The 21,750-nt window shown below is 39.7% G+C and overlaps 1 protein-coding gene across 2 annotated transcripts in view; it reads left to right on the top strand.

Moving 5' to 3' along the window:
• The window catches only part of hepacam2 (HEPACAM family member 2), a 101,399-nt gene that overhangs the window by 12,967 nt on the left and 66,682 nt on the right, over positions 1 to 21,750 (top strand). For both annotated transcript variants that reach the window (XM_060825463.1, XM_060825462.1), the window contains exon 3: positions 3,739 to 4,023. In XM_060825463.1, coding sequence (XP_060681446.1) covers positions 3,739 to 4,023 — 285 coding nt within the window. The remainder of the gene's footprint in view (positions 1 to 3,738; positions 4,024 to 21,750) is intronic.

Here is a 21,750-nt window from a genome sequence, read left to right as displayed (position 1 = left end):
GTGTAAAGTTAATGTGATGTTAGCTGAAAATGTGTTGCTGGAAAAGCACAGCAAGTCAGGCAGCATCCAAGGAGCAGGAGAATTGACTTTTTGGGCATGAGCCCTTCTTCAGGAATGATTCCTGAAGAAGGGCTCATGCCCGAAATGTCGATTCTCCTGCTCCTTGGATGCTGCCTGACCTGCTGTGCTTTTCCAGCAACACATTTTCAGCTCTGATCTCCAGCAACCACAGTCCTCACTTTTTCCCTAATGTGATGTTAGCACCATTACCTTCAAGTTCAACATTCCAGCCAACACCGCCTTTTTATCACACATAACTGAACATGTTTTCAGCAATAAGAAAGGCCCTCTTCCTCAGACATGTTTAACAGGATCATCCATTGCATTCCAGGTTATGATGTGGGGTTGGCAGCCAATTGCCTATCAGTAATTGGAGCTTGAGAAGGTGGTCTTCACTTACTTCAGTTCATGTGATCAAGGGGGTCTCAGAGTGTTGTTATTTATGGAGTTTCAGGATTTTGATCCAGCAATGATGTATGAATGGAAATACATTTCCAAGTCAGGATAGTGTATAATCAGAGGTAAACTTGAATGTGGTAGTCATTCTGTTCATGCCTTATTGTCTCGTCATGTAATGTGATTGAGACCATGAGTTTGGGAGAACTTTAAAAGAAAGCTTGGTGTGTTGCTGTAGTACATCTTAAATATGCAGAGTATCGACATTCTGTAGTCATGATGGATCAGTGGTGGAAGGAGCAAATACTTCAGGCAATGGATTAGGTGCAGATTAAGTAAGTTTCTTTGAGCCGCATAGAGTCAAGATTCCTGAGTGCAGTTGGAACAGCACTCATCCAGGAAGTGAAGAATATTCCATCATTCTCCTATCATGTCTTTCTTAGCAGAGAATATTTGTAGAATTAGCGAGTGAGTTAATTGTTGCAGAATTTCCAACCTCTGACCTGTTCTAATAGTCATAGTGCTACAAATTGATTTTTGGTCAATGTGAGCCCACAGGATCTTGGTAGCAGAGGATTCAAGATTGGTGATGTCATTGAATGTGATTAGTGAGGATAGTCATTGTCTTATATTTGTACAGCATGAATGTTTCTTGCCACTTATGAAAGCCGGAATGTTGTCCAGTCTTGCTGCATTTGGGCTCAGACTTCTCAATTATTTGAGCAGTTATTCGTGCAACTGAACAGTAATGATTGGACAACGAATATCCCCACTTGTGACCTTATAATGGAGGGAAGATCAATGATAAAACAGCTAAACATGCTACCTGAATAACTTGTGCAGCAATGCCATGGGGCTGAGATGATTGATCAAATGACCAAAACCATCTTCCTTTGTGCCAGGTATGACTCCAATCAGAGGAAACAAACTCACATCAATATTTTTCGCACCCTTTGACGCCCCATTATAATGAGTGTTTCTTTGATATCAAGGGTAGTTACTCTCACCTGGCCTCTGGAATTGAGTTATTTTGTCCATGTTAGAACCATGAAGCAATGTTACCCAAGTGGAGCCCAAACTGGACATCAGCTGTTGAAGTGTAACTGTCATTTGCTCTCAATTTCTATGACCATGCTAATGATTAAGAACAGACTAATGGGATGATAGTTGACTGGATTGGATTTGTCCCACTTTTCATGGACAGGGTTTTTAAAATTCAAATATGGTATGTGGGCATCATTGTCTGGGCCAACATTTATTGCCTATCCCTTGTTGCCCTTGACCTGGTAGCGGCGAGTTGCCTTCTTGAGCTCCATCTGCTATAAGTAAACCCACAATGCCATTAGAAAGGGAGTTCCAGACTTTTGACACAGTGAACTGAAGGAACAGGGATAAATTTTCAAATCAGGATGGTGAGTGGACTTGAACAGGAATTTGCAGGTGGTCCTGTTCACATGTATCTACTGCCCTTGTCCTTCAAAATGAAAGTAATTGTGGCTTTGGAAAATGCTACCTCAAGAGCCTTGGTGAATTCTTTCAGTGTATCTTATAGACAGTAAACTCAGTGGCAGCAGTTTGTACTGAGGACGAGGATGCTGACAAAGAATCAAGAGAAGTGGAGATGGTAGAAGTAATGCATAGTGTGAAAATTGATAGGCAGAGTGTAAGGGAAAAATTGGCATTCTGAGGGTGGATAGTTTGTCTTGTTTGAATGGCTTACAACTCAGGTTGTGAAGAGAATTGTGAATGGGATTAGCAGAAGAACTTGCCATAATCTTCCAATCTTTCATAGTTATGCAAATAATATTAGAGGATTGGAGTGGAGTGAATCTGACACCTCTATTCGAGAAGGGGTGTAAGGATATTTTTGTTCAATATAGGCCTAAGAGTTGAATATCAGAGGTAGCTAAAATTGTTTTAGAAACAATTTTAGGAAAAAATTATTAAGGAGATAGAGAATTTAGAGTTAATTAAGGAAAGCCAGCATGGGATTTGTGAAAGACAAAATGTGTTTGGTTCAGTTACTTTAATTTTTTTTGATGAAATAACAGTGAGGTTTGAGAAGGAAATGCAGTGGATGTTTTCTGCATGGACTTTAGAAAAGCATTTGACAGTTTTCCACATCAAAGACTGGTTAACAATAATTGAGACTCACAGGAGTGTCAGGAGCAGCTTAGATCAAAAGGTAGAAGTTACAGTTAATCACATTGGTTGATATGGTGAGTCACTTTTGGCTACTCGGATAGAGATGGCTGATTTTGCTTCCTGAAGATCATGAGCAATCCAGACTCTTTTTGGAACAATACTAGTTTCATTATCACCATTATCGAGTTTTCCCTTTAAAATTCCTTTAATTATTAATAATTAAGTTTCTCAGAGGCATTAAGAAATTTAGGAATCCGTCACTGGAATTTAAACTGTTGCATCTAAATTACTCATTCATTAGCATAACCACTCAGCTACAATTTCTATTGGTGAGACAAAAATACCATGAGTGCATTGCTGATTAAGCGCTTCAAAGGATTGAGGCAGATTCCAGGACAGGAAAGGGTTTGGAGATTATAGCAAACCGTATGGACTAATCATCAAAGTTCATCGATAGAAAGCAAAATGACCAAAGTGTAAGCTTCATCAGATATTGTGAGATTTTGCTCCACTTCCTGGTTTTCTCACACATCATTTTTGATTCATACTGGGTTCTAATATAAGTATTTTAATAATATTTTAAGGAACTGAGTTTTTAATAGCCTTGTGGAATTCGTGATTCTGTCAAAACTGCTGAGTCATAAGTCAAATGGCAGATATGTTTTTTCTCTGAGTTCTTCCCTTTGTCAATCCCTAATTTAAAAAGAGGATGTGATAACAAAAACAAGCATGCAGTCCTAACACAGCAGCATCAATGGTCCTTGTTCGCCTGGAACCTGACTGGCATCTTTGATTTGTCTGCTCACAAGTTGTTTAAAATGCAATGCAAATAAGGATGTTAATTATTTTCACAGGAGATATTTTATATGTAACAGCCTGATTGAACTAATGTGCCAATATTTTTAAGATCTTTGTTTTTGCAATTCATTTTACTGAAGCACAAATCTGGAAACTGTCATACTCAACTATCTCCCAGTAAGGGAGAGTGCTGCACTTGGTGGAAGAAGTAATAAAATCTACTTTTCAATTTGTTCCAAGGCTAAAAAAAATGAATAATATGCAAAGTTTGCAGTCAGCTTTGTTGAGGTTATCAGCAGTGACATTTTGACTTTTATTTTTTGTATTTTTATTTTGCAGTTCCTGTTTCTAAACCAGTCGTGCGTAGTGATCCAGCTTGGGGGGCAGTGGAGTATGTGGACAATGCAACGCTCTCCTGCACTGTGACTAGAGGCACAAAGGTCATTTATCAGTGGCTAAAAGATGGGAAACCCTTACTGCCAAGCTCTCGTCACATCTTTTCCTCAGACAACAAGATGTTATTCATTTCTCCCGTTTTAAAAGACGACCTTAGCAATTACACATGTGTGGCAAAGAACCCAATCAGCATGAATGAAAGTGAACCAATTGCACCAAATATTTACTGTAAGTCATACATTAAATGTTGGTATCTAGGAATAGTTCCAAGTATTAAGAGAGTGCTGATTTAAATATAGTGTAACATCTTGGAATTTATTAAGTGTGTTATGTTGAAGACAATGATAGCCCAGAACAAAAAAAAGGTTCAATTTCACAAACAATGATAATGTATTCTGCCATGAGAATGACCAATCTTGACAGTCACAAACTGGAAGATAGGATTTTTCAACAATTAAACATGTTACATTTTGTCATAAAAAGATGTAGAATAACTATGCATGATGAAATTTGGTCTCCCCTGGCATGATTAATGACATGATATCTTGGCACAGACAGAAACCTTATAGTGGAAACATGATGTATGACTTGAAGTGGAATGCATACCCTATCTCAAGTAGAAAGATAATCACAGGTGTGGACATGACATCCTGCAGCAGGTCATATTGTGCCTGTACAGGATATTGGCTAGGCCACTTTTGGAATATTACATGCAATTCTGGTCTTCTTGATATCGGAAAGATGTTGTGAAACTTGACAGGGTTCAATAAAGACTTACAAGGATATTGCCAGGGTTGGAGGATTTGAGCTATAGGGAGAGGCTGAATAGGCTGGGGCTGTTTTCCCTGGAGCATCAGAGGCTGAGGAGTGACCTTTAAGAGATTTATAACATCATGAGGGGCATTGATGGGATAAATAGACAAAGTCTTTTCCCTGAGGTGGGGGAGTCCAGAACTAGAGGGTCTAGGTTCAGAGAGAGAGGGGAAAGATATAAAAGGAACATAAGGGGCATTTTTTTCATGCAGAAGGTGGTGGTTGTATGGAATGAACTGCCAGAGGAAGTGATGGAGGCTGGTACAATGACATAATTTAAAAGGAATCTGGATGGATATACGAATAGGAAAGGTTTAGAGGGATATAGGCCAAGTGGTGGCAAATGGGACTAGATTAGGTTAGGATAACTAGTTGGCATGGACAAGTTGGACTGAGGTTTGTTTGCATGCTGTACATCTCTATGATTCAATGATTATAAATGGAGACATGATGAACTAAATTTCTAACTCAAATGTGTTAAGAGTGAGGCAGAAAATCTGGGAGGGGGAGGCAATTCAGACCAACCACTGATGCATTCCTGACAGCAGTGAGCTTGGCCTGATCCAAGGATTTACAATAGATAAGGCACTAATTTGGAGAAATTTAACCATGTCAGTGTTACCCCTGGCAGAGTGGCCACTGACTATGTGCAAGGTAACTGGGTCTTTGGAAATAGCCTTTCCCTGGCAAATTCAGGGGTGATTGGGGCCAGAAGATCCATGCTACAAAGAGAGGAATGCATCATGCAAAACCACAATTGCAACTGAGACCAATCCAACAGAAAGATTTTCCACTTACCCCTGGTAAAATTACTGGTTTGTATTTCAGTTCTTTGGTTCCTGCTGCCTGCTCCTGAATTGGAGCCTCCAAGTTGAGGTGGCCTCCCAATCTCTGAAATGCCCAACAGTGCCCAGCTTTCCCAGTGGGGTTGTCAACTTCAGTTCCTCTGAACTGGCAGCAACGTGACTCCAGAACTGAACAGGGGTGGATGTGGAGGTAACCCTAATTATTGCTGCAGTGATCTCCTTTCTAGTAAGCTCTGACTCAGGGTCACCTTTCAATCCTAATGGCGGGTCCTGAAAAATCTAGTCCATTACAATATCTTACCACAAATGGAACTATGATATCCCAAAACTGTAATACTTGCTTAGAAGCCAATAATGTCTGAGCTTGTGGAATTCTTTTCTTCATTACAAGGTAAAAACGGCATTAAAAATGTGTGAATGACACATACTGATCTGATTGGTCTTGTATGCCATAAAATGGAGACCTAGTATGACCTGTATATTCATTTCCCTGTGTAACTCATTGTTACTGTTCTTACTTTCCTCTCGGGAACAGATTAAAGACAGGACTGGGTGAAGAATCAGGGAAGGAGCAATTCCACTGCCTTCACCAGTCATAATTTTGTATTGCAATTGGTAGTGTATGTTAGATTTCCCAAAAAGGTGACAGTACTTTCCAAATAGGTGGTAATAATAGAGAGAGGTAACAGATGATATATTTCCTCATATCATCTAACTTGTACAGATGGAAATATAATTGAAAACTCACTGTAAACTGATAATGAAGTTAACCTCAGAAAATACTCTCAGGCTGGTCGAGTGATTGGGGAACATCATTTTTGAATCTAGAGTTCTTATGGGAATGTTACCACAACATGAGAATGATAACTTGTGTCACCTAACTGAGTTTCACACTCACATGGAAGGCTAAGATTTCCACACCACAGTTATTTCCTATGTCTGCACTGGAGAGCTTGCAGTGGAGATTCATCAGGATTGGAGAAGTGATGAGACATTGAATAGGCTTGTTTTGCTTCATTGAAGTGTGTATGTTTATGAGGGGCACGGATGTAATGGAAAGGAAGCAGCTGTTCCCCTTTGTTCAAGGTTAAATAACAAGGAGGCATAATTTTAAGGTGAAGGTCTGGACTTTTAGAAGGGATTTGGTAAAAAATCATTCTTCACCCACAGGGTGTTGGGAATCTGGAATGCACTGCCTGGGAGGATAATTGAGGCAGGAAACCTGAGAACTTTTTAAGATACTTAAATGAGCACTTGAAATTTCATAACGTTCAAGGCTATGCAACAAGTGCTGGAAAGTAGGATTCATATAAATAGGTTGGTGCAGATTTGTTAGGCTGAAGGGCATCTTCTGAGATGTGTGACTCTGTGACTCAGTTGTTTCTTATTACACGCTCTCCTGACCTTTCATTCGAGATGTTGTCCTGCATCATGAATTGGTTCAGCTTCTTCAATCATTTGGAACCTTTTGCACAAAGACAAAAGAACGTATACAAAAAACCTTGATTACCCAAATGAGATGGGCGGGCACTATTTCGTTCAGATCATTGATTATTTGGTTAATTGATTTCCTCTGGGGGTCAGAGTTTTCTGAGTGCAAGTCCCTGGCCCCTGCATACCCCACCACCTGCCTGCCCAACCCCATCCGCTCCCACCCTGCTCCCCCGCCCACCCCAACCCCATCCAACACCACCCCCACCCGTCCACCCCCAACCCTACAGTCCCAACCCCACACCCCCTTCCGTCCCCACCCACTGTCTCACCTCCATCCATAGACACACACACACAATATCTCAGACTGTTAAGATCCTGGGAGGTTGAGGAGAGATGAACTGGCTCACCTTCTTTATTGACCTGATTCCATCAGTTGATAACAGCAAGGTTAGTTTTAAAGGTTTCCCTTCACTTGTGGATATATTTTTCTCAGACCCAGAAGAACATTTATTTTAGAAGGAGCAGTTTAGCCAGAATTTCTTAAATTTTTAAAAAGATTGACTTGATTGATTACTATACCTGAAAAAATTCACTAAGACAGCTTACAATTCAAAATAAGAGGTCAGTCTAAAAAAGATAGAAGTTAAAAAATATCCGAGTCAGTCTCTGAATTGTTTGGAAACAAGATATGTCAAATGTTGTGGCTGTTACAGTGAAGATTGCCAGTTCAGTTGATGTTGATGTTGACCAGTTTCGTGATTTTTAGTTTTGCAGATTGGCTGAAATTCCATAATTGAGATATCTTTTGACTCTGATTGAATTCCAGAAAACAGGTCGAAGGAAAGTTGGTCATTGTCCTGCCTTTTTTCCCAACTGATTTGCAGAACCCTAAGTAAGTCTACCTCTACCTGCAACACAGGGATGACAAGGGACACTTGTTCAACTGTGATCTTCACTGTTTACTAATGCTTGAATCCAGACTAGTACACTTGAGAACAGTCATTCTGATTAACATACTCCAAGAGTTAAAACTGGCTTTTTAACTCCTGTCCTTGTGTGTTGTTCAAAGAGAAAACACAAGATGTGTCCATCATATGGGACATAATTTACACAGTGGCTTGCTGTTGAGCAAGGGTAAGTAGTCTCTCATAATTTTTATTGTCACAAGAAATCATAGTCCAAACTATTTTGACTTGCCTCTTCTTCCCTTTGAAGGGCTGTTGTTTAAAGATTTATTTGCATCTCTAGTTGTGACATTCTTTGGCGTCCCTCTCCCCAGTCACTTAATTTACATCTGCAGTTATTTTGGCCTATATCTAATCTGTATCAGCCTCTGACCTGATCTTGTAGCCACAGTATTTATTGATCAATGGTAACTCACCAGGATATTTAATGGTCATGCCATTGAATATCAATGAGTGATGACTGTAATGATGCCAGTTTTATTGAATCCTGAGTGCTAAACTCCCCATATTAACCACAGGATGGACTTTGAATTAATTGGGAAGCATCAAGGGAAATTTCAGATCTGTAGTTGCCTTGGTATCAAGTCAGTTATTACGTAGGGCAGGCAATGTACTTCCGGAATAGGGGAGAATCCATACAGTTTTTAATGGTTTCATTAAACTGTCTGACTCCACAGCTTAGCTTCATATTCAGTCAATTCAACCAGCGCACAAAATAACCAATCATTCATACTCCCACATTTGTAATGTGAATCCAGTGTTTAAGGAAGCTAAAAGAAGTGTCCATGACAAAAGAACTTTAGATTGGACAACTGGTTAAAGCAGTGAGAAACTAAACCATTCTGACTAGGAAGATCAGATAACCAATTTGTTTGAGCTTCAACAGTGTGCAAGATGAGATTCCTGCAGGAATTCCCGTACCTCGTTATTGTAGAACAACATCTGCTGGAAATGCAATTATATGAATGCCAAATTTAAGAAGTGCATGAGACAACATTGGTACCATCCCACAGCAATGCGTGTTTATTTGATATCTTTCATGGATTCTCTTTTACTTTGGAATTCCATGTCTTGTAAAGTCACAAAGCTGGAAAAGAGACAAATATAGTTCTATAATTTTTGTTTACATTTATTGGACTGACTTCTTGTCCAACAATAGTACTAAAAGTAAAAAACCTTTTTACGTTCTTGTTGTCAGTATTCTCATGAAAAAATATAGTTTATTTAATTTTTAAAGTGAAATCTATTGATATTCAATGGATATTGCATTTGAGTATTCTTTGAAGGTGCTATTGTTGAACTATTGCAGTTTATAGGGATATTCCTTTTTCCTACCTGAGGTAAGTAGAAGATGATGACTATAAATTGCATTAAGTGACTCAAAGGCTATACCTATCTCCTGACTTACCATTTAAGTAATATAGTATTGTTGATTCATAAAAGTATCTTCATCTAATAACATTAAAGCAAGATACTATGTTGGTATATATTTTGAACAAGTACATTTTCCTATTTATTTGTGAAATACTAGAGAGTATGATGATGGTGATGGGGGAAGTGATTGCAAATGAGCAGTTGATTTTGATTTGGCTTTAGGTCTATGGAATTGCATACACAAGATTAGAAACAAGGATAATCTTCTGCTGATTATCTATGATATGATGCAGTAAAGCATAAAACACATTTGTGCTTGTGCAATAGGGTGCCCAAGAAGTAAACTGTACTGATTGTACTGACTGTTGTTAGGCAAGTGACATAATTATTTTCCAATGCGGATGGTTAGTTACTGAAATTAGATCTTGCGCACTTCAGAAGTTGAATCCAATCCATCTGAAACATTGGAACAGCTATAATAGCTAAAGTCTAAACTCCTATCTGAAAGATCATGGGGAATAAATTGAGTACCACCTGCATTGATTAGAACGAGTTCAACCAGATAGACCTCATATAGAATATGAGCTCCCTGATTGGGACTGTTAATCTGGTTCAATAGAGACCCCTGGCTGACAGAAATAAATAGGAGTGTCAGGGGTTGTGTTCACTCCAGGAGACAGTTCTGAGCTAGCTGGGTTAGTGTCATGAACTGTGCATGTGTAAATAAAGGGGGACTTGGTGTTGGAATACCGGCCTTCATGGAATTATTTCAGTATCCAAAATAGATTGGGGTTTGCAACTTGATTGAAATGAGAAAGCATGGCATCCTTGTGCTGTCTGTTTTTTGTGTGTGGCTAATGCTGACCATGCTCACTGGCTCTGCAGCTCAGCATGGAATGAAAAACTGTAAACTTTGAACATGAATTAACTCTACCTGTGCTGCTTAAGTGTAACCTCTGTCTCTTAAAGTGAAGGGGTGTGATGAGTACAATAGGTGCGAGACATCAAGCAAGAAATGTATTTGTCCTGGGACACTGAGGAATAACACATCATGGGGTAGAGGTCCTGCACAGCACATCATAAGGCTCCCAATGATTTTCTCATAGTACATGGGAGGTCTTGGTGCCTGAGCTTAAAAAGAGGAGAGATGTCCTGCGTTCAGAAGCAGTGGGCTGGAGGCTGTTGGCACATGCTCAGAAGGCTGTGAAACCAAGTAGCTGTGGAGTTCAGAAAATCAATGGCCACACACAAAATGATCATGGTAAATAAATATATTCTCAAATACAAGACATGAGTAACAATGTAGCGTGTCTCAGTTGCAGAAATCTACCAGAACAGTCTTGCCCACCTATCAACGGTAGCTACCAATTAGAACTCATTCCTAACACCAACGGAATTCACTTCACCTTCACAAAGTATCACTGCTGCAAGTCAGACATCAGATTTCACAGCTTCCTCACAATGGCTGCTGATTTAATTTCTTTAGTGGGGAGGTTATGTTCCATTAACAGAATGTAATAGTATTAATTGTGTAATTGCAAAATCATAGATTTTCCTGCGTCATTTTCCATATTCAGTTTCAACTATGCTTTTTTACATTAAAAGACTATTTGATAACAAGGATATTTCATTGGACCTTCCATTTGCATGAATAAACTGATTGATTTAGGCTATTTTACAAGGGTCAATCACTATTTTGAAGAATTTAGTGTGCTATCATTCCCAAATCTGAAACTGGTAGAATTCCCAAATTCCTTAGCTTTCTCCTGATCCTTTTTTACATAAAGAGTCTCAGAAGCATTTTAGCTGACTGCTTCCATGCACAAATGATATACATCCACTGTCTAATACATTATAATTGAAAAACTCTGCAATCAACACACCCATCACTGGGCTGGAACTTTTTGTGAATAAAATATTGCCTTTTCTGTACTGGATCTGCAGCTCCATCTTTTTTCAAATCTGCTGTTTAATGTTCAGTTTCAAATACTTTATTATAGTGTTTAGGATAGGCCATGGCAAAATGGTACTTTGAATCACACTGGAATATTTATTGATGACACCCTGATCATTTCTGCAGTTTGTTTGCTTATTGTAAATCGCAAATTCTCTTCTCAAAACCATCAGTATCATATCTGTCCTCCTTTCTATTGATTATTGTTCTCTTTGTACATTGATCTGAATCTAGGGAGCCTTGCCAAATTGTTGACATTGTCTGAGGTATTGCCAATTCCTCCCATTGTGCAATGATTGCTACTAAGAAGGATTTTCTTTCTACATTTGTCCTAGTAGAGTATGTTTATCTACAAATTTAACTTCTGTCAAGAATTCTGTCCACACTTCACACTTTAGACACAGTCCAATACCTTAAATACCAGCACAGATTGGGCAATTAAAGTTCTGCAGGCAAGCACACAACATTCTGAATTCCATTACATATTTTTCAGTATTACTGTCCTGATTCTTTTTAAATTTGTCAAAATCCGACTACAGCCATAACCAGTCAGCCTTCTTTATTTTGTTGATATATTTTATCCATGAAAGTTGACAATCTGTCTCGACCATCATCCATGTTCAAATCATTAGGCTTCAATTCTGAAAAAGAAATTCTTAGTTTGCTTCTGTATACTAACAGAAATGCTAAGGTCATACCTTGCTTGCTCTTTGGTGAAAAAGTAACCTAGGCCCATTTTTGGTCATATTTTCACATTTTCAGAAAATAATCATTCCCCAAAATGTTAATTTTTGAGTCACCCATCTTCTACGACCAACAGTTACCCAAAAGATAACTACATTTAAACAATATTCAACTCCACAATTTTATGTGCACCACTGATTATTTGCTCCCATATTTATACAAATAATTCAAAACCTGTTAACTCCACAGAAATATATCCATCACAGGTTCTCTCCATTCCATTTGGTCTTAGGCATTCCTTTAGACCGGATGGGATGATAATAAATAGCTCACATTTGCACATTGTGTTAGTGATGCAAGGATAGCACAATGTTGGGACTCAGAAATCAGCTGATTGTCAGAAAATCTAGCCGTGGAATTAACAAAGAACAAATTCAAGCCTGAGCCAATCACAGTCTCCTGTCTAAACCTGTTGTCCAATTCTTAAGCATCTGTATCCCTCTGCTCCCCACCTACTTATGCATCTGTCCAGACGCATCTTAAATGAATCTACAGTGCCTGCCTCTACCACCTCTGCTGACAATACATTCCAAACGCCCACCACCCTCTGTGTGAAGTACTTGCCTCGTGTATCCCCCTTAAACCTTCCACCTCTCACCTTGAAAGTGGGATCTCTCATTATTGAATCCTTCACCCTGGGAAAAAACTTGTCTCTATCCACCCTGTCTATACTCTTCATGATTTTGTGAACATTAATCAGGTCCCCCCTCAATGTCCTTTTTTCTCATGAAAACAAACCTAACCTACTCAATCTCTCTTCATAGCTAGCACCTTCCATACCAGGCAATGTCTCTGCACTCTCTCCAAAGTGTCCACATCCTTTTGGTAATGTGGTGACCAGAACTGTACACAGTATTCTAAATGCGGCCTAACCAATGTCTTGTACAATTTTAACATGACTTGCCAGCTCTTATACTCAATACCCTGTCCAATGAAGGCAAACATACCATATGCCTTCTTGACCACTCTATCCACCTGTGCAGCAACCCTCAGGGTACAATGGACCTGCATTCCCAGATCTCTCTGCCCATCAACTTTTCCCAAGGTTCTTCCATTCATTGTATAATTCGCTCTCGAATTAGTCTTGCCTAAATACATCACTTCACATTTGTCTGGATTGAAATCCATCTGCCACTTTTCCACCCAACTCTCCAGTCTATCTATATCCTCCTGTATTCTTTGACGATCCCTTATGCTTTCTGCTACTCCACCAATCTTTGTGTCATCTGCACACTTGCTGATCATACCAACAGTACCCTCTTCCAGATCATTTATATATATTACAAACAACAGTGGCCCCAACACTGACCCTTGTGGAACACCACTGGTCACCTTTCTCCATTTCAAGAAACTCCCTTCAACTACTACTCTGTGTCTCCTCTTGCTCAACCAGTTCTTTATCCACCTAGCTAGAACACCCTGCACACCATGAGACTTCAACACCCTGCACACCATGTGACTTCAACACCCTGCACACCATGTGACTTCAACCTTTTAATATAACCTTCTAATCCACACAAGCCAATCCTCAATTCATCCAAAATATCACAGTTCTATCCTTATCTACTCACCAATTACTCCTGCCTTTAGCTTCCAGTAGCCTAGTTTGCATTTGAATTCTGATTAAAATCCCTGTATGTTCTTTCACTTCCTAAATGGGAACTACAGACTAATGAGTCTGTTGTCAGTGGTGGGTACGTTCTTTGGAGGGGATTCTGAGAGACAGGATTTACAGGCATTTGTAGAGGCAAGCAATTTCTAGGGATTGGCAGCATGGCTTTGTGCATGGGAAATTGTGTTTCACAAACCCAATTAAGTTTTTTTGAAGATATGGCCAAGAAAGTGGATGAGGTCAAAGCAGTTGACTTTGTTTACCTGGACTTTACTAAAGCCTTGAAGAGGGTTCTGTGTGGTAGATCAGTTAGTAACATTAGATCATATAGGATTCAGGGAGACCTTGTCAATTGTTTACAAAATTGACTTGACAGGAGGAGACCGAGAGTGATGTTGGAGGGTTGTTTTTAGGACTGGAGGTCTGTGACCAGTGATGTCCTGCAGGGATTGGTACTGGGTCCACTGTTGTTTTTCATTTATATAAATAATTTGATGAGAAAACAGCAGACATGTTTAGTAAGTTTGCAGATGATCCCAAGATTACTGGTATACTCGCAGTTAAGAATGTTATCGAAGATTACAAGGGAATCATGATCAATTGGACCAATTGAGGAGTAGCAAATGGAGTTTAATTTGAATAAATATGAAGTGTTACATTTTGGAAAGATGAACAGGGGCAGGACTTACACAGTTAATGGTCGGACCCTGGAGAGTTATTGAATAGAGAGATCCATAAGTTCAGGTATATAGTTCTTTGAAAGTTGTGACATAGGTTGACAGGGTGGTTAAGAAGATATTTGGCACGTTTGTCTTCGTTGCTCATACCACTGAGTAGGAATTAGAACACCGTGTTGCAGTTGTATATGATGTTGGTGAGGCCTCTTTTGGAGTATTGAATACAGTTCGGGTTGCCCTGCTATAGGGACATTTTTGAATTCGAGATTGTGCAAAAAAGATTCACAAGGATGTTACTGGGACTAGAAGGTTTGAGTTGCAAGGAAAGGCTGAAGAGGTTGGATGTTTTTCACTGGTTGAGGGATGATTGAGGGATGACTTTACAGAGGTTTATAAAATTATGAGGGGCATAGATAAGGTGAATAGCCAAGATATTTTTCCCAATGTTGGGGGAGTTCAAAACTTGAGGGCTTAGTTTTAAGGTGACAGGAGAAAGATTTAAAAGAGACCTGAGGGGCAACTTTTTCACAGGGATGGTGGTTTGTATGTGAAACAAACTGCCAGAGGAAGTGGTAGATGCAGGTACAGTTGCTACATTTAAAAGACATTGGACAGGTACATGACGAGGAATGGTTTAGAGGGATATGGGCCATATGTAGGCAAATGGGATTAGTTTCATTTGGCAAACTTTGTCGGCATGGATGAATTGGATCAAAGTGTCTTTGCTGTATCACTCCATGGCTCTCTGACTCGACATTTATAACCACCTCCTGCCCTCTGATTCCCACAGAATTTTCTACTGTATTATTCACCCCTCATTCCAATGACCATCATGTCTTTACTTGCCTTGATCTCAAGATTTTGATCACTCATTCAAGTCTGTTTTTCTTTCTGTTGGCATAGAATTTATTCTGATTTAAGCTCTGTGAAGTTATCTTGCAGCAAACACTTCCTAAATTGTATGCTCTTTACAACAATGACATTTGCAACTGTATATTCTCCACTGATCATTGCAGCATAAAATAATATTTCCTTAAAATAAAAATGCTGGTATCACACTACTAAGTGTTATTGGTGTCAGCTGAGCAAGTTATTTGCATTATTTTGGGGATGGTACATGAATAACAGCAGTAAGTTGTATGCAAGCACATATTGCTTGTTAGCACCTTGAGAATGCCATTGCTTTTTATACTGGTTGAGAAAGTAATTAGCTTGAAAAAAATGGAGAAAATTTTGGTAAAAATAATAAAATATAGGTATCTTTAAGAAAATGTTGTGTGCTTTGCTTCCACAACACAAATACTGTAATCTTTTTAAAATTCAAATTTGAATGTGAAGTGTTTTGAATAACAAAGTAGCATTAGATTCAAAGTAGTAACGTAACAAAGGGGAAAGGTTAACATTAGGTGATATACTGCATCTTTGTTCAAAGCCAATTATAATGAAATACTTGACACCAACAAACGCACTTTGATAATTAACCCTTGCATTAGCAGAAAACCTCTGGTCTCCATTTCAACATGTAACAGCACAGTCTTGTTCATTTTTAGCTGAGTCCAAGAATATAGGAAAATCATGGAGTATATTTTTGTTATTTATTCTGTTTGAAATAGCCAACATCACCCATCCACTGGAGGTTATTTTGTGCAGCTGTTTCTTTGTGAAAATGATGCATTTAATTCAAAGACAAAGAGAACAAAGACAGCTTCACACGTAAAGAAATTTGCAACATATTAAAGGAGCTACATAATCCAGTTTAGTATTAGGTGTATAGCATCATTACATAAAAATCCAACCTAACATTTTTATTGATCTGCAACAATATCAACTTACTTTAATAAGCCTTTAGTTGCAAGAAAACATCTCAAAGTGCTTCTCAAGACACAAATTACCATCAAGTCAAAGATATAGAAAAGCATGAATAGAAAGATTTAGAAGGACATGGGCAAATGGGACTAGTTCAGTTCAGGATATCTGGTCAGCATGCATGAGGTGGACCAAGCAGTCTGTTTCCATGCTGTATGGCTCTAAGTGGACAAAAGTTTGATGAATGAGATAGCTTTTCATTTGTTTCTTAAAGCTGGAATGGTAGGAGATGAAGATGCTCATGGACAGAAGCCCAGCATTTAGGTCCTTGCCAGTTGAAGGCACTGTGATCATGGGGTGAATGAAGTGATTGATAAATGAAAGTTAGAAGAGTACAGATATCCTGGAGAGTTGTAGGGTTGGAAGTGATGGTTAGGTAGATAGAAATTTCTTCTGAAAAAAAGGATAAGAATTTTAAAATCAAGGTACTCTTAGGTAAACAGCCAGTGGAGGTCAGTGAGAACAGAGATGTTTATGAATGGGACTTGATATAATTTAGGATGCAAGTCCGTTGTCCGTTATCTGTATGTCTGAAGACATTGGCCTGAAGTTCAGTTTTTAGTTGGAGGAAGTTCTTGCTATCCGTTAAATCCTGACTAAATGACAGGCACCAGTATGACAGCAAAGACATAGTGGAGGGTCAAGAGAGGAGGTGATGAGGTTGAATTTGCTTCTGTCAGTATATGTATGTAACCTGAGGTTGTATTTCTTACAGTGTTGACAAGGGGCAACATATAGATAAGAAAAGTGTGGGAGTGGAGAAACGAGGATAGATCGTTGGGAGACATCAGACCTCATTGGTCCTATCATGTCATTCCAGCTATTTAGTTTGTCTCCAGCGTCATCTTAATGTTGATCTCTTAGAATTCTCTCTCTGCCTGATTAATTGGCAGTCATGATGTGGAGGAGCCGGTGTTGGACTGGTGTGGACAAAGTTAAAAATCACCAGGTTATAGTCGAACAGGTTTGTTTGGAACCATTAGCTTTCAGAGCACTGCTCCTTTTTCAGGTAGCTGTGGAATAGAATTTATAGCAAAAGATTACAATGTCATGAAATTATGTATTGAAGCATTGTCTACAGGAATAGTACCAGAAGACTGGAGGATAGCAAATGTTGTCCCCTTACACAAGAAAGCGAGCAGAAACAACCCTGGTAATTATAGACCAGTGAGACTTCCTTCGGTTATGGGTAAAGTGTTGGAAAGAATTATAAGACATAGGATTTATAATAATCTGGAAAGGAATAATTTGACTGGGGTAGTCAACATGGTTTTGTGATGGGTAGGTTGTGCCTCACAAACCTTACTGAGTTCTTGAGAAGGTGACCAAACAGGTGGACGAGGGTAAAGCAGTTGATGTGGTGTATATGGATTTCAGTATAATGTTTGATAAGGTTCCCCATGGTAGGCTATTGCAGAAAATAAGAGGCATGGGATTGAGGCCGATTTAGTGGTGTGGATCAGAAATTGGCTAGCTGTAAGGAGGCAGAGGGTCGTGGTTGATGGGAAATGTTCATCCTGGAGTTCAGTTATCAGTGGTATACTGCAAGCATCTCTTCTGGGGCCATTGCTGTTTGTCATTTTTATAAATGACCTGGATGAGTGCGTAGAAGGATGGGTTAGTAAATTTGTAGATGACACGAAAGTTGGTGGAGTTGTGGATAATGTGGAAGGATGTTACAGAGGGACATAGATAAGTTGCAGAGCTGGGCTGAGAGGTGATAAATGGAGTTTAGTGCAGAAAAGTGTGAGTGATTCACTTTGGAAGGAGTAACAGCAATACAAAGTACTGGGCTAATGGTAAGATTCTTGGTAATGTGGATGAGCAGAGAGATCTTGGTGTTCATGTGCATGGATCCCTGAAAGTTGCCACCCAGGTTGATAGGGCTGTTAAGAAGGCATACAGTGTATTAGGTTTTATTGGTAGAGGGGTTGAGTTTCGCAGCCATGAGGTCATGTTGCAGCTGTGCAAAACTCTGGTGCCGCCGCACTTGGAGTATTGTGTACAGTTCTGGTCACCGCATTATAGGAAGGATGTGGAAGCTTTGGAAATGGTGCAAAGGAGATTTACTAGAATGTTGCCTGGTATGGAAGGAAGTTCTTATGAGGAAAGGCTTAGGGACTTAAGGCTGTTTTTGCTGGAGAGAGGAAGGCTAAGAGGTGATTTCATACAAGATGATCAGAGGATTAGATAGGGTGGACAGTGAGAGTTTTTCCCTCATGGTGATGATAGCTTTAAATCGAGGGATGATAGATATAGGATAAGTGTCAGAGGTAGTTTCTTTACTTGGAGTAATAAGGGGGTAAATGCCCTGCCTGTAACAGTAGTGGACTCGTCAACTTGAAGGGCATTTAAATGGTCAATGGATAAACATGTGGATGATAATGAAATAGTGTAGGTTAGATGGACTTCAGATTGGTTTCACAGGTCAGCGCAACATCGAGGACTGAAGGGCCTGTACTGCGCTGTAATGTTCTATGTTCACTAAAGTATCAGTAATGAGCAATTTCAGATTATTTGAGGCAACAATAAACCAAAACCAGGAACACCTGTCTGTTAATGCATTTATTGCTAATAACAGAGTATTTACACTGACTCATGATGTGACCATGAGAGTTGGTACACCCTTGCTGCAATGTAGTGAACAATCGAGAACGGGCAGGATTCGTGGAAGATCAGCGTTCTAATCTGGGTATGTGGCCATCATTGTGAATATGGATTGCTCTGGGAAAATGGATGACTGAACCAGCATAAATTGACCCTGGGCAGCTCTTGTAATACAATGGTAGTGTCCCTACCTTTAGGCCGGTAGGCCTGGGCTTATGTCCCCCCTGCACCAGAGGCATATGCTAACATCTGTGAACAGATTGATTAGAAATGTCTAAGTTGACCATGGGCATAATTCAGTGTTAAGAATCCTGACATCTCAGCACTATTTAATTTGATCCTGCCCATATTAAGCTTATATTAAAATATCTGCAGAAACTGTAATATAAAATGCTGACATAAAGATGTTCAAGTGTACAGAAAATTTTCAGAAGATTAAGGGGTAAATAAAGTACAGTACAGACACTAAATGATTAATAATTTAGTAGTACAGTATATCTATTCTAATTTTCAACCACATTGTGTATCAGTTTCTTATTCTTAAGGCATTGGATTCTCAGGGAGTGATTTTGAAATTGATTTAAAATTTTGATGGATGTCATAATACTTCAGTGTACACGTGATCACAAGGTGAGATGCTGTAGCATTTTGGCTGCAGGGAGTTGCAATAAATATTAGAAACTTCAGCTTTGAGATTCAATATGGTCAGTGCGGAAGAATCTGTTAGCTTATTACACCATCATTCCCCTCTACAATCAGATATGTTCCACATTCCATAAGGTGTGACTTGTTATTGTTTGTACAAGAAAAGTGGTGATTATTTACAAGATAATTAGCGGACTTGGTGTAAAAAAATTACATCAGTATTCTTGGTAGAACATGGGAGCTTCTTAATTTTGAGTGCAAAAAGACTAATTTTCTTTACAAGTGTTGAACAGCAAGACAAGAATCTCTCTCGTGAATAGTGAGATGTCTGTTTGCATTAATTTGTATACATTAACATTTCATTATTAGATGATCTCAATTCATTTTTATGCAGTTTCCCATTTGCCTAATGAAACCTGGTGACTCCTGGATGCTGCTAGCTCCTCTAACATCCAGATCTGATGCCAATCATTCCCATCTCAAAGCAGATTCTCATGAGCAGTGAACAATTGCAAACTCCATCCACAGAGATTGGCATTGAACATGTATCAGCCTTTTCCCACCCTCATGACATGCAACCAATCCACTCACAGTATGGTTCTACACTTTAATGCTAGGAGAAAGTGAGGACTGCAGATGCTGGAGATCAGAGTTAATGAGTGGGGTGCTGGAAAAGCACAGCCAATCAGGAAGAGCTTATGCTCGAAACGTCAACTCTCCCACTCCTCAGATGCTACCTGACCGGCTATGCTTTTCCAGCACCACTCCCTTCTACACTTCAATGCTGCATTTTGGAACACACCAGCATTCACTTTACACACAGGATCCGGCATCCATTGACTAGGATACAACTCAGGGTCCTTGCCTACTCCTTTGGTATTTACTCCTTCATGTCTATTCATTGCTAGCACAATCTCTGCCTTGCATCACCTTGCATTTTTGCACTTTGCCCTCTGAGCCAGAGCTTAAAGGATCATGGTACTTCTATCCTGCCTTGCCATTTTATGATACTAACAGACACAAAGACAAGCAATTTGTCATAGTTGTTAGCAGTGATCAGTCAAGGAGCTGGACATGTTACTGTATAGCACCATACTGCATCAATACCACACCAACACCATGTACTAGCGAAATATGTGACAAACACACTGCATGTCCTTCAACCAAATGGCACTGTCTTGAGGTCTATGGGAAGTAATCCTCAGTATGGTCAAAGTGGACTTTTATCAGTTGGGAGTGCCAACACAATCAGTCAAGGACATCATCCTCCTTCATTCCAGGGCTTGGGTATGGTCAGTCGGCTGCTTGGGGCAGTCAGGATCAGCATGGTCCGTACCTTTGCAATCCAGGGAGTGAACCACGGTCAGTGCTGCAAGTCCATTTATGCTAGTCCAGGGAGTTGTGGGAAATTGGTCAGGTTGTTGTACAGAAATCAGTAAGGGGCCCGGTTTCTCTCCAGTCCATCCTAGTCAGTCAAGTGCATGACCCACAGTCAGTCCTGGGGTCAGCTCATTGAAAGTCAAAGAGGATTCTCAGGGGCCATTGCTGCAGTAACAGAGTTGGGGGAAGTCAACTTTTTGGAGATTAGAGGCAGCATGTTGGGATGCAGAGGACACAATAATTATGAAGGGAACAATTGTAACATATAAAAAGAGTAAATGATCATACAGTGGAAGATTTGGGTTAGTATAGAGTGAGAGGTGATGGTCATCAATGGCTTCAACAGGGGATAGTGCAGTAGAATGGCTGACATGGTGAGGCTGTAGTGCCAGAGCTCTGGTGATGATGTTAGCAGATGATATTGTAACTCAAAGAGTTGAATGGGAACATTTGGAAGTTCAGTACTGATGGGTTTCACAGGAAGTAAAAGAAAGGAACATGGTGCTTTGGAGAGCCTCATGTTTACCAGGCTGAGTCACAGGTTCCATGTGCCAAACACCATTGGCATTGCCTTCCATCCTCATTGCCTTCCATCCTCGTATATATGCAATGGAAATGGAAAATGGCTGTAGCCACACCCAGAATGGGCAGGGTAAGTGTCATTCTTTTTCTGTCTAAAAACATATGGGCTGTACTTCTGAGGAATGTGAGGCTCTTCAAAGGGCAATTACATTAAAGTTTAATTTTGTCATGTTTCAAGGAGGGTTTCTTTCCACGAGGCCGAGTAAGTTTTCTTGCACGATCATTCCAAACTTACCTCACTTACCTCCTTTTGACACCCCTCTTGTCCAAAACTAGTGATTCTCTTACTCACTGCAGCCAGATGTGTTCACCACTGGCGGGATTCCCTAGGATCCCTGTGTGGGCACCACGTTTAAAAAAGTCATCATGCACTTAATCAAGCACTATCTTTCACTCTTCCATTAACCATCTTCCTCACTCACTCTCATTCACCCCATCTCCCAAATGTTCAAACTCTGCATAGCCTCCGTGCTGCCTGCTCACTTACTTGGAACAC

This window comes from Hemiscyllium ocellatum, chromosome 5, assembly GCF_020745735.1.
Source record: "Hemiscyllium ocellatum isolate sHemOce1 chromosome 5, sHemOce1.pat.X.cur, whole genome shotgun sequence".
Lineage (NCBI taxonomy): Eukaryota > Metazoa > Chordata > Chondrichthyes > Orectolobiformes > Hemiscylliidae > Hemiscyllium > Hemiscyllium ocellatum.
Note: the sequence above shows the minus strand (reverse complement) of the source record. Positions and strands in the feature narration are given on the sequence as shown.